We start from the raw sequence: 12769 nt of genomic DNA, 5'->3' as shown, positions 1-12769 counted from the left end.
AAAAGGAACAGTATACATTGGCGGGAAAACAAAACGGGGGAAACAAAAACGAAAACCCCTAACTCTGATGTTCTCATTTTTCACTTCCAATGGCGCAGACCAAAACCCCAACCTTCAGTCACGAGATCGAATCTCTCGTCTCCGATAAACTTCAAGTGGTATACTTCTCTCTCTCCTCTCTCTCTCTCTCTAGTAACATCCTACAAACGATTCTGTTTTTTTGTTACTTTTATTTTGGACCGCAGTCTTTTTTGTGTTCTCTCCGCACTTGACTTTAGGACATTTTTGGTCGAATTCCCCCAAATTTCTGTCTTTGCATGCCAAATAATTGATCTCCTACGTCGTTGTTTTCTCTTTTAGGTTTCGTACCAGTGGTTGAGTCGCAATTATATGGTATCGGCCAATGAAGCGAAGAGGTAGCGTTTTGTTGAAAATAAATTGGTGAAAAGCTTTAGGAATTGCTGTTTAGTTTTCTGTTTTATGTTATGGTTTTTTAATAGTTGCAAATTTTGTTAAATGTATAGGGTCCTTCAGGAATTTGTACAAAAGCATGACGGTGGGTTGGAGGTGGTGTATGCTTTGTCTGGTTGGTTAAAGAGCAAGGATCCTAATTACGACATAAGGCTTGTTACTGGGCCAAAGCTTGCAGGTACTTTGGGGTTTTTATTTTTGGGTGAAAACAATACTAATAATTAGAAATTGGGAGATCTAGAGTAGTATTTGCTCTTGCTCCGAACATAGTTTCCTCCAAAAAATATAACTGGGAAACTCAGAAAAAATCTAGTTTTTGTTGGTAGTTCTGTTACTGTTTGGTTTGTGCTTATTTATTCAATTTAAAGGAAACTGTTAGGATCTTTATTCAGAAAAGGAAATAATTCTTCCCAAGAACAAATTATGAGAAAAAAGTGTATAGAGCAAGCAAAAGAATGTACACAAGTGTACCCAAAGGAGCACGCTCCTTTCACATTGGATTTCCCACTAATCTCGTTCTTTCTTCTAATATTTACTCGTAAAGTCTTTTGGGCAGTTCACTTTCCTGTCTAACAGAATCAGTATCCAGCATTCATTGCTAAGTTTAGAACAAAGAAATGGAAGATGACTATTTTTCAAGTGAAGTAGCAGTTTTCATTTAGTATCTCATTTTACAAAACCTGTATTCAATCGTGTTTTGTAATTATCTTGTCTGAAACTTGGACATGATTAAATATGTGTTTTGCTTACTCAGCTATCATGTATGAACAGTTTGTCTATGTTGGAAGACTGCCTAACCAGGAAGTTTCACTTTCTGTATGATGTGTGCATTTCAGTTTTAGATTTTGAGAAACATTGTTATTGAATGGGTTTCCAAATTTTTGCCAGTAATTCTTTGATATGAAGTTGCTTACATACAGAAATAATAGGTGTAGCATCAAACTGCTTCCTAACTTTTATGCAGAAGCACAACAAGAATTTGATGGGGATTGCTCAGTTCAGGTATATAGTGTGCAAGCTAGTATTCCAAAGGACCCAGCTATGCTTCGGAATGCTGAATTTGTCCAAGCAGAGGAGCTCTTTAAGCAGCCTTCCTCTGTTGACAATTGTTTGAGGGATTATAGGTAGTTTCCATTACTTCCGAATATCTATGTAATGGAAAGTGCACATTGAGAAAGTTTTAAACTGTCTGGATTTAGTTATTTATTTCAGTTCCTTTAATCTTCTACATATGTTTATGTGCATTGCGACATGAAGATGTGTTCTTTTTGAGTTATTTCTGGGTCAATTTGAAGAAATTGTGTATGGTGGGTGTATGGTAATAGTCAAATAGGTATGTTAATGGATCAAAACTATGATCGAAACCAACTGGTATAGAAGTAAAGTACTGAATATAATTACCTGGAATAGGTATAATACCAGAATTACATACACCCAGAACAACACAAAACACACTTGCACAATACACACATACCTAGTTGCCGAGAGCTTGGTTCTCTCCCTTCCCATATTCCTTTCTAGTTCTTGATACCCTTTTTCCTTCCCCCTTTTCCCTATTTCTCTGTCCACATAACTGCCTAAAAAACAGTTATGTTTGCCCTCGAACCAACATTAAAACTGTCAACCTAATTAAAAAAGACTAACAATAATGATTATAATATGATAGGAAACTTCTGGTGTATAGGAGAAGGAGGGTCGTTACACAGCCTAACTGCCAAGGCAGTTAGGTAGGTTGGTATAAAAGGGGGTTGGGCTGTTGGGGATAAGGCGGTTTTGAAGTCTTATTAGTGACAGGAACTGTTTAGTCCTGTGGTGGGAGGTTAAGCTCTCTGTAACGCATTGTATCTTGTATTCTTGATTATTGTATCTTGTATTCTTGATTGTTCAGTAATACAAGGAGGTTTTTTCAGTGTTGAAATGGGTTTCTATAGGTTCTTGATTAAAAGAACCTATCATAATATCTGTCGTACTTTCTCCAGACCCTGCAGAACATTAAAATTGGTTTCTCCTCTTACAGTGCTTACTTATAAGAGGTCTAACAAATTATCATCTTTTAAATGATAATTCATTATTCTCAGATTAAAGGATGAGTAAGGGTACAATATAAGATTTGTTAAATGATATAGGATGGTGTAAGATTCGAGTTTCAATCTTATCATTTATTGCTATAGCAGGTCAGAATAATTTCTTTTCCTTAAGAAATACATTTTTTGTTACTGAAACAGGAAGTCCAGAAAAAATGGAGGTTTAGACACTCCTTGGAAAAAAATTCAAACAAGCAAGTCTTGATATTAGTTGGATTTCTTTCTTTGTTAATTAGCCTGTTTCTGCATGAAAATTGTACAAGCGATTTGGTGCCACTCATATTTCTGTATCTGTTCACCTGATTTGAGACTAGAAACTGTTTTATAAAGGTTTCTGTGAAAATCTTGATAGGAAGTACTCAGCAAGTCAGCATCCTTGATATTATATGTTATATATACATTATCGAGAAAAAACCTTTTCAGGAACTACTATAAAAGTTTAGGCTTATAAAGAGAGATCGGAAGTCTTTCCATTGATTATTTGAATGTTCTGGTTGATAAGAAGACTCCCTGCCCTTTCCTTGTTCTTTTCTTCTCTATGTCTTGGATTTTGTTATCTCATTAAAAGTGGGGAAAAAGTTGCTTTAAAATTTGGCGTAAAGGTTTTTGTTTCAAGTGGTTCCAATATGGTTTTCAAATTGGAGAGTCTTTGGCATTAAAATATGGTGACTTTTTATTAGGTAAAAGGGGGTGATTTGATTTTGCCATCTTGAATTCTTTTACGTTGATGTGAAATAAGCTAGCCTGTTCCAATATCTCAACCTGCAGGCAGGTCCTTTTTTAGTATTATAACACTTTTAAGTTAACTGCAGTATTTAATCTCTTCAATGGTCACTAATGTAGTCAATGGAAATATTTATACCTACATATGAGACCTGCATGCATCACTATACTAGTCATGAATAAAATGTAATGTTTTTATTACTGGATAGAGATTATGTTTGTGGATTTTTTTTTGGCTAACTAGTTTACTTTGCAGGTTCTGTGAGATCTCCAATTCTTTTGTAACACGGAAGGTAGATGGCTCAACAGTAGTTTCTGCAGCACCACAATCAAAATCTGCAGTAGGTGAGGGACCAACAAAGAGTAACACAGTTCAGAAATCTCCTAAAAGTATAGCACATGATTCTATTGATAAAGTTGATGCCAAACCGCAGAATGTAATTAAAGAAGCCAAGAGTGAAAGCAATGGTGTAGGGAATACTGTAGCTCTTGATAACATCAACAAATCTATAGCAGAGAAAGAGAAGGCCCTTCCCTTGCCCACAGGCAAAAAGAAAGTACCAGCTGATAAAAGTGTTTCCGTTGCTAGAGGTTCGTTAGCAAGCTTTTGGGGTGGTGCATCTGCAAAACCCAAGCATTGCACGCCATCAGTAGAAAACAATGACACAGTTTCAAATCCTGCTGGTTGGTTTCTAATGCAGTTTATTCCACATGATTTGTTTTAGATTTTCATTTTTCTCCTGGTTAATGCAAATTAACCTAACAATGTTTTCCAATATATTTATTGCCTCTTTCAGTATATACTGAAAATGTACAAACTGCTTGTGAGGAAGAGTGTGACAGTGGTATTGATGATAATCAAATTGTCTCCGTGAGAAGGTCATCCAACAGAAAAAGAAGGGTTGTCTTTGATTTCTCAGATGAAGATGAAGATGATGTTGTCAATTTAGCTTCACCTGATTTCCCAAATAAACAATCATCTCAAGATTCTAGACAAGATGACAAAAACACATCAGAGAAAACCACTTTGAATTTTGACTCACAGGAAGAAAACAAATCAAGGGTTAAGGAAGAGAGAGAAACTGACCAAAAGGCTCACCTGCCATTGGGAGATAATGTATCAGCTATCAGCAAGTGCACAAATACAGGGAAATCATCTTCTGAGAAGTTGCAGAGTTGTGCTCCAGAAGCTCGTGTAAATAAGGATAGTGTAAACAACGCCGCTCCTTGTTCTCCTAAGAGGAGAAAAGTGATGAAAACCAGGATTGATGAACGAGGGAGAGAAGGTACTCACATTTGGAAATCCATTTTTACTCAGCGCCGTCTTTATTTCCATATAGCATACATGGTTATGTATGACAACTATAATAGATTACTTTGAAACTTCTGTTTCGAACTTCAACTTTTCTCTGTACTGGCATGATTTGAGGACGATTCATATCAAAATGCTTGGTGAATTTCATTGACCATTAATTTCTTTTCTGCTGCATGTTCGTATTTTTCTGTTGTTAATGTTGTTTTCATCTCTTTAGTAGTTGAAGTTGTCTGGGAAGGGGAGGAGACAGAAGTGAAGAAACCTGACAAGGTTACAACAAAGAATACTGATAGTAAAACCAATGCTGCCAACAGGTTTGTGCTAATCTTCCTTATGCTTCATGCATTTGAAATGAATGACTGGAATCCGCCTATATTTCGATGGCTAAAATGACACCTGTTGTGGTGTCCAATGAAGCATAAAGGGATACCCCCATTAAGTTTACTTTGCGACTTGTTAAGTAATTTTCAACTGCTTCATCGCCTTTTTACAGAAAAAATCTTGATTTATACTTAGCTTGTTCTTTTAAGGCTAATGCAAAATATTGCCGGGACTTGTCCGACAAAAATCTATTGTGACCTGTAAGCATTTTAAGGTTTATGCTTGTTTGTTGGATGTTGATCCTTAGAAGATAGACATATCATATTCCACCCAATATCCTTTTAAAACAAACGATAGGAAAAAAAAATACTGACTCCTTTACAGGAATCAATTGGGCAGTGTAATTCTTTACTTGGAATTCACTGCGCATGCTTACCAAATGGTTGTTCTCTCTTGCCAGCAATAATATTTCAATGAGGTTACACTTGATGATCATGACTAACTTTATTCTTTGCAATTCCAGTGCTCCAGTAACTAAGAAACCACCAGCCAATTCACATGCTAATAATGGAAAAGGGGGAAACAAGAAAGGAGGAAACAAGGATCCCAAACAGGGCAATCTACTTTCTTTTTTCAAGAAAGTTTAAGAACTTGACAGAGTTACAATGTTCAGAAGAGATGATCTTCTGAAAGGATCATTCATCAATGCAGTTCCTTTATGATGTGAGGATATTACACCATACCTACTTCTGGTTTGTAATTTGGATGCAGGAATGATTTCACTGTAAGCATGACGTGTTATGTTCTCCTGGCGCACGCATTTATTAGTCTAGCACTATACTTCCCTGAGAATATGTAGTTAACGTACAGTTCCGGACACTGAATGCTGTTATTGGTAACTAATGGTTTGTGTTGCTTGAGGTTCTAAACTTAGGTTAAATGAAACTCTGAAAAATACGATTAATCATAGCATCATTTTATTTAACAACTTTCGTTTACTGGAGACAGGAAATGTTGTGAAATCTATCTAATGTTTTGTTTTTAACTCAGTACATTAACAATAGAATTTGAAGATTGGAATGCGAATAAATGTAAAAACCCAATAATAGAAATTAAGTAAGCCGGATTATGACTTCTTTTTTCATTTAGTTAAGTTGTACATGAACAGATAATCTATCTCATGAATTTAGTAAAATAGCTGATTCATGAATTTAGTATAATAATATTTAGTTAAGAATTAAATATCTTTTTATTTTCTGAATTTTGTTATAAAATTAAGATTAGTCCTTGTTTGAATTTTCATATATTTTGATTTTCAAATTTTAAAAAGGAATAGAAATCATTTTTTTAATTTATATTAATTTTTTTATGTATTAAATATATTTTCAAATGATATTGAAATAAGAACGTGTCAAATGATATTAATAATAATAATAATATAAAAAGTGTTTAATATATAAAAAGAAAATTTTAAAGTAATTAAATTAATAGGATTATGTTTATTTATTTTTCAAGTTTATAAACTAAAATATATTAAAATTTTCTATAAAGATGAATTTTAATTTTATATCAAAGTTTATAAATTAAAAATATACTTGACCTGTTAAAAAATAAATATATATTGAGTGAATACAATTTTAATAACAAACACCTGATGGCAGTAAGAATGAAAACTGCATAATGTAATGTTAAAGAATTTCCTTTTATTATTTTCCAAGAGTATAGTTGGTTTATAAACGTCTCAACTTGTAGCTCCAGAGAAAATTTCGATTTAAAATTTTTATTACAGATATAAAAGAAATATTTTAGAATATATATATATTAGAATATATATTATTTGTATACTAGTTTATATCACACGAATAACTTTGTCTATCTTTCTAGTCTTTACATCATTCCTTTCAATAAGCACAAGCAAATCTTTAATTTTCAAATTTGTTATCATATTTTCAAACAAATATGAAATTGAAAAGAAAAGCTAATGAACTCACTTTTTTGTTATTACTAATTAACAAAGAGGTTGAACATAATCAATAAATAGTTAACTTGCTTAATCTAAATTCCAATTTCTTCGAGGTAAAATTTACACTCCTTAATGTAAAGGCATAACCTAAGGTATAATAAATATCTTTCCGTAAGATAATCGAAAATTAAAGGTTTAATATCCTATTTCATCCTTAATTTTATTCGAAAATATCAAATTATATTAGTCCATCCTTTAAAAAATGCGTTAATTATGTCCTCACTTAATAAAATTTACATCAATGAAATCCCTTCCGTTAAAATCCGTACAAACGGCGTTAATTATTTTTCTCTCTCTTCTACTTGAATAATTAACGCCGTTTGTACGGATTTAACGGAAGTGATTTCATTGATGCAAATTTGATGAAGTGAGGACGTAATTGACGCATTTTTTAAAGGATGGACTAATTTGATATTTTCGAACGAAACTGAGGATAAAATAGTGTATTAAACCAAAAATAAAGAGAGCAATAACTTAAAATAAGAGTGATTCTTTTAAGAAAATTTGTATAATGTATTATCTCAACAAAATCATTCTTTTTCCAATAACCTGATGGTTACAAATATATCTTTTGTTATAATAAAATTCAAATTAAGCGAAAACACCATGTATGAGTATTCAGAAATGTAAAATTTACAAAAATATATGGACGTGTTGAATGAGATATTTCGGAAATACATAAATGGAGTTTGTATTTACCAAAGAAGAGGGATTCGATCATCTGATACAGAACAAACATTTTTTTTTTGTTTAATTGATTGAGGAAACATAACAGGAAGGAAAAAGAGTTGCTACCCTATGCAAGTTACCAAATCAATGAGATAACCATATACACCAAGATTTACAATCTCTTTCCCATTAATCTTTCTATTTATACTCTGTTATTAACTGTCCCGAATCAGGTTAGTTGGCTCACTCAATACGTACTTGGGCAGCTCATACTTTGCTCCTGCAAAAAAGTGTTCAATGCAAAGGATCAGAACAAGATGAACATGATATTCTAGCCCCATAATAACAAACACAAGGTGAAATAGCTCAAATTCTGGTAGACATTTTCAAGGATTTTGTTTTCATCATCATAGTATCTCAGGCTAAGCTATTTTTAACTTTCTGTACTGAATTTCCTTGTACATATCCTTCAAATACATATCCTTCTGTACTGACACCAACTGTGTTGTTTTCTGAGGTGAGAGATGAACAATGAAATAAAATATATCATCATCATAAAGGTTTTTGTTGTAAGAGTGATAGTACTTATTTATGTAATAGGGTAGTTGAGTTGAGAAAAGAAATGGTGGGGTTTAGAGAGCTTTCCACCATAATCCACAATAAAGGTGGGTGTCACATGATTCAACTAAATGTGGACCACAGTTGGATAATTAAGGGAAAAGTGTGAGAGTGCTGCAAGAAGCCCACTAGTTCATGGCATAAAAGTTCTTTAGATGCTTTTCAACTTCATTTCTGATTTCATTAGCCATATAATGATTTCAAAATTAAACAAAAGACACTGAGTTTTCAAGACTAATTCAATTCAGATTGCGGAAACCAAATAAACATTGTATCTTCCATAATTTTAATGTTCCTTTCTATTTGTAGATAATGGACTGCAACATGAAACAATTACCTCTTTCATCATAACATACTGTCAAATCAGAACTTTGGACAATTACACCAGCACTATCCACAATTGCTTGTGCTAAAGTTAGATCAGCCTCAGCAGCAGCTCGAAGAGCATCCCAAATCTCTAGTAGCAAGCACAAAAATATATATGCACTTCAATTAAGAATGTAATTAAGGAAAAAATGAAATAAAGAGTGATTAACAAATAAAATGTTGTGTAAACCTATAGAATCTGATCTTTTAATAAGGATAAGTATTATATTTTAGTGGCATTTGTTAAACATAATAACATATACCATTTTTGCAGAAATTGGTTTTATACAACTGAATGCAATGGATGATTCCTTTGGCAATAATACTCAAACATCAAGTCAACCAATCATCTAAACCAATTGTAATTAATATGCTTTCCTTCACATGTTTCTTGTCTGTGCAGTTTTCTATATATAAAGCACGACAGATAAAGCAGTGTTAAATATCACAGATAAGCCACCAACAACCAAACATGATTCTTATAAAAGTACGACATTTTCCATTTCTTCCTTAATGTAAATTCTAACCTTATCATCCTTTTTTCCAAAATTAGCTTTAAACAATAACGTAATCGAAAGACAAAATTAAAAATCCACTTTCAGTCTTTACATGGAGAATCAAAGTACAACTTAGAAAAAATATTCTATATCTGAGGCATCATATTTAATAGATGTAAGAATGGATAAAACCTTTTGCTTATGATATGCAATAAGATAACAAGAATACAAAGTTCAAAGGATGATCATCCAATCTTCTCTCTCTCCCTCCCTCCCTCTCCACAAATTGCCAAGAGAATAATGGTTCCCTTAAAGAGAAAAAATACCATAAAAAAATTATTGGAAAGCTGTTCTAACCCAACATGCAGTATTGCATATTTATCAAACTACGATGTTCAATCTCTACTGCCTCAGGCCAGCAGCCATCTACTCCCTTCAAGTTAAAGTTCCCATGTCCAACTTTTTCCTGATAAACACTCTTCAGTCTCATTGCAAGTTATTGCATCCACATGTGAACAAACAATATACAGACTCTCTGCAAACAACATTTTCAAGAATTTCTTCTTGGTAAAGAAATAACAACCCATAATTGATCAACTTTCTATGCATTCTCTAACAAGAATATGAACTAATGGAAGAACTAGTTTAGCTTGGGATTACAAATAACAAACTTTGGTTATTGTCAATTTACATCTTCAATAATTACAAACCTTGTTGAACAAAATCATGTCAATGATGATAAAAAGTTCTTAGAAGATAACCGTGTTAGAGGAGATTAAGGAAAATTTGCAAAGCAATAAATAACTAATTTTAACCACTAAAAACACTAATAAAAATAAAGAAATTGGCAAACAGCAGCAAACTATGGGAGGTGAGCTGATTCATTTTAAAGAAATCACTTCCACTTAAACTACTATTCCTCTAAAGCCAATTTAATCTGCAGTAGGCCTTTAAACATTCTAAATATGGTCATTTATCGTTTTGTAATAATACCTTTCCGGCCACCATAGTGAGGAGCTGTGTCCCAAAACTCATCACGTAATTGCGTTAGCTGAGTCTTCGTTATTGGCTGAGGATGCTTCCATGGCTTAGGCTTCCGGATCTTTTTTACTGCACCTGTTATGTTGGTGTAAATGGCAAACGATATTAAACTTAAAATTTAAGCAGTGTCATCAGGAACAGGCCATTACAAGGATAGTTCAACACTGTGGAGGATGTAAAAAATGAAAAATCTAACCACAAGCATTTGAAATAATGAATATCAAGAATTCAGATTAGCAACACAACAAGAACACTTATACTATGAGATGAAGCATAATAGAAGATAGTAATGTGCTGCACCACCTTATTCTATGCATTCGTTTTGTGGTTTAAATTTAAGCCATCTTTACCAAGGATATTCCCCCCTTCATGATATCAGATCAGCACCACCAATACAGAACAAATTTGAGGTAAGACTATCAGAAAGTTTAGACCACACAACTCACCATTCGGGTCAGGTGAAAGGGGTAATGAGGGAATAGGCCTTACTAAAAGCGAGGATACTCAGCTGGCATCATCAATAAAATCACACATAATTCTAGAAAATAAATCCATCAGTATTCTGTCATAAATTTAATTTTCTTTGTTTTCTAAAATTCGTACAGCAACAAGCTTATAAACTGGCTTCACTCAAGAACTTTCACATGTTTACACCAAACTACTGAAATTTAGTCAAAACCTCAATGATCTAAACTAAACCCAACAGCAGTAGGGTCCATTTCAAAACCAACTATTCCAAACTCAATTCAGTAAAAAAAAACTCACACGGAGTGTCCTCATTCGAGACTAATGTTTCTGAAACTACAAATAAGAGAAGGATACCAAGTGTTCTTGGTTTCATGTTGACTTATCCAAAATCATGCTGACAAAAACAAGTAACATGATTTCCACATTGAGAAATTGAGAGTATGTTCTCACACTCAGAAAAAGAGAAGCTACACAGAGCCGCTTCTGCTTTGAAGTGATCATGGACGTACATCACCTTTGATGTGATGCTAAATCAGAAACCCACTGATTCTAGGTTGAAAATTGAGTGAGTTAAAGCAACTTTAGCTTTTTGAGTTGAATCAAAAATAGTTTACACCGAATTTTAAAACTACCTAGATTTTAGAATAAAAAGCAGCCAAAGATGAACCACATCACTAAAGAATCAATTTCACCCAGAATAAATTTTGCCAATACTCGCCCAAACACTTACCAAACAAAAGAGTTGAAATTAAAAACAAATCAAGGCACCATGCGGTGTTAATAAGTTTGGCAAACCATTCCTAACTCTTACCCCCAAGTCATCCAACAGATTAATAAACATAACAACGCCAAAAATTTCTTGGAAAATCAAGCATGAAACAAGAAATGCTCGAAACAGTTTCACAAGGTAGGATTTTCATTATTCAATACAAAATGTCGCAAAATATTCAAAACCCAAAATACAGATTTGTAATTCGTTCACCCCATGCACCTCTCTTGGTTTCCTTCCTCTTCGAAATTACAATTTTACACAGTCCCCCAGATACGATCGTTCGCAAATATCAGCACCCCAATTAACAACAACCAGAAAGAACCGATTTTGACACCAACCCAGAATAAAATTCCCAAAGATTTAACTAAAAGGTAATGCAAAAATGAGGTTTTGGAGGAATCAAAGGAATGGGGTGGCTCACCATCAGGCTTGGATTGTGAAGATCCAGCACAACCCATCGCAGAAGGAGAGAGAGAGAGAGAGAGAGAGAGAGAGAGAGAGAGAGAGAGAGAGAGAGAGAGAGAGAAAGAGGTGAAAGAAAAAGAAGGGAATTGCTTGTGAGTGAGATGAGAAGTCAATGCCGTCGCTTTGTCACGATAACCACTGCAGTGGGTAACGGTAATGGCTACACTCTACTACCTTACCTTCCAATAAAAGTACGATTTCAGTGACTGTAATATACTAAGTAAATTATATTAAATTAGGATAAATAATATATATTATACATTTTAATTATTAATTATTTTAAAAATATTAAAATTTGGGTTAAAATATTAATATCTCAAATATAAAGTTAAGAGAAAATAAATGAAAATATTTTTAACATAATTGCTTCTACCTTTTATATATATTTTTATTATAATATTTAATAATGGTTTGATTTTCTTTTAATTTCTCCAAATACAAACACACACATTGTATTTTCTTCTTGTAAGTATAAATATAATATAACTATTACATATACAAGTTATAGATCTATTAGAATCTTAAAAATAAAACATATTTATATTTAAAATTCTATTTTATATTAAATTATAGTTTTTCAAATTTTGTGATTGATATTAGAAACATAAAAACATATATCATTTTTACATCATAACTGTATTAAACTTTTAAAGTTATATATATATATATATATATATATATATATATATACGTATATATATACGTATATATATATACGTGTATATATATACATATATATATATATATACTTGAATTATTTAATGACATTTAGGTATAGTTTTTGAACTTTTAAAGTTATATATTTTTATATAAACGAGTAAAAACAATTTGTTCACATTTTTTTATTATGATTAAACTAATAAAATTATTATTATTATTGTTATTATTATAATTACAAAATTAAAATAATTTTTAAAATTTTATTATCAATAGCTT

The 12769-nt window shown here is 32.5% G+C and overlaps 2 protein-coding genes across 3 annotated transcripts; one reads left to right on the top strand and one right to left on the bottom strand.

Annotated features, from left to right (window-relative positions):
• Positions 1 to 5902, top strand: POLD3 (DNA-directed DNA polymerase). 2 transcript variants are annotated; one of them, XM_047306654.2, is made up of 8 exons: positions 1 to 158; positions 361 to 416; positions 525 to 649; positions 1436 to 1595; positions 3535 to 3962; positions 4076 to 4564; positions 4814 to 4907; positions 5438 to 5902. In XM_047306654.2, the coding sequence occupies exons 1-8, from the start codon at positions 90 to 92 to the stop codon at positions 5559 to 5561; spliced, it is 1545 nt and encodes a 514-aa protein (XP_047162610.2). In that variant the 5' UTR covers positions 1 to 89; the 3' UTR covers positions 5562 to 5902. The 2 variants fall into 2 exon arrangements, with proteins under 2 accessions (XP_047162610.2, XP_047162608.2); XM_047306652.2 differs by having other exon boundaries at positions 4811 to 4907.
• Positions 5903 to 7612: 1710 nt separating this feature from the next.
• On the bottom strand, positions 7613 to 12007 carry LOC124832454 (uncharacterized). Its single transcript, XM_047306656.2, has 4 exons — positions 11790 to 12007; positions 10081 to 10203; positions 8562 to 8681; positions 7613 to 7886 (listed from the first exon to the last, which is right to left on the bottom strand). The coding sequence occupies exons 1-4, from the start codon at positions 11824 to 11826 to the stop codon at positions 7822 to 7824; spliced, it is 345 nt and encodes a 114-aa protein (XP_047162612.1). The 5' UTR covers positions 11827 to 12007; the 3' UTR covers positions 7613 to 7821.
• Between the last annotated feature and the right edge of the window lie 762 nt (positions 12008 to 12769).

The sequence above is a fragment of the Vigna umbellata genome, chromosome 7 (genome assembly GCF_029865625.1).
Source record: "Vigna umbellata cultivar VRB3 chromosome 7, Vumbellata_1.0, whole genome shotgun sequence".
Taxonomy (NCBI): Eukaryota; Viridiplantae; Streptophyta; class Magnoliopsida; order Fabales; family Fabaceae; genus Vigna; species Vigna umbellata.
This window is presented reverse-complemented; position numbering and strand designations above follow the sequence as displayed.

Bases quoted from the DNA above. Each gene is read 5' to 3' on its own strand.
- LOC124832454 (XM_047306656.2), bottom strand. From the start codon at position 11,826: ATGGGTTGTGCTGGATCTTCACAATCCAAGCCTGATG. The intron at 10,204-11,789 runs GTGAGCCACCCC...CCAACATAACAG, and splicing joins TTCACAATCCAAGCCTGATG to GTGCAGTAAAAAAGATCCGG. The intron at 8,682-10,080 runs GTATTATTACAA...GCTTGCTACTAG, and splicing joins TCACTATGGTGGCCGGAAAG to AGATTTGGGATGCTCTTCGA.
- POLD3 (XM_047306652.2), top strand. From the start codon at position 90: ATGGCGCAGACCAAAACCCCAACCTTCAGTCACGAGATCGAATCTCTC. The intron at 650-1,435 runs GTACTTTGGGGT...ACTTTTATGCAG, and splicing joins TACTGGGCCAAAGCTTGCAG to AAGCACAACAAGAATTTGAT. The intron at 3,963-4,075 runs GTTGGTTTCTAA...TGCCTCTTTCAG, and splicing joins CACAGTTTCAAATCCTGCTG to TATATACTGAAAATGTACAA.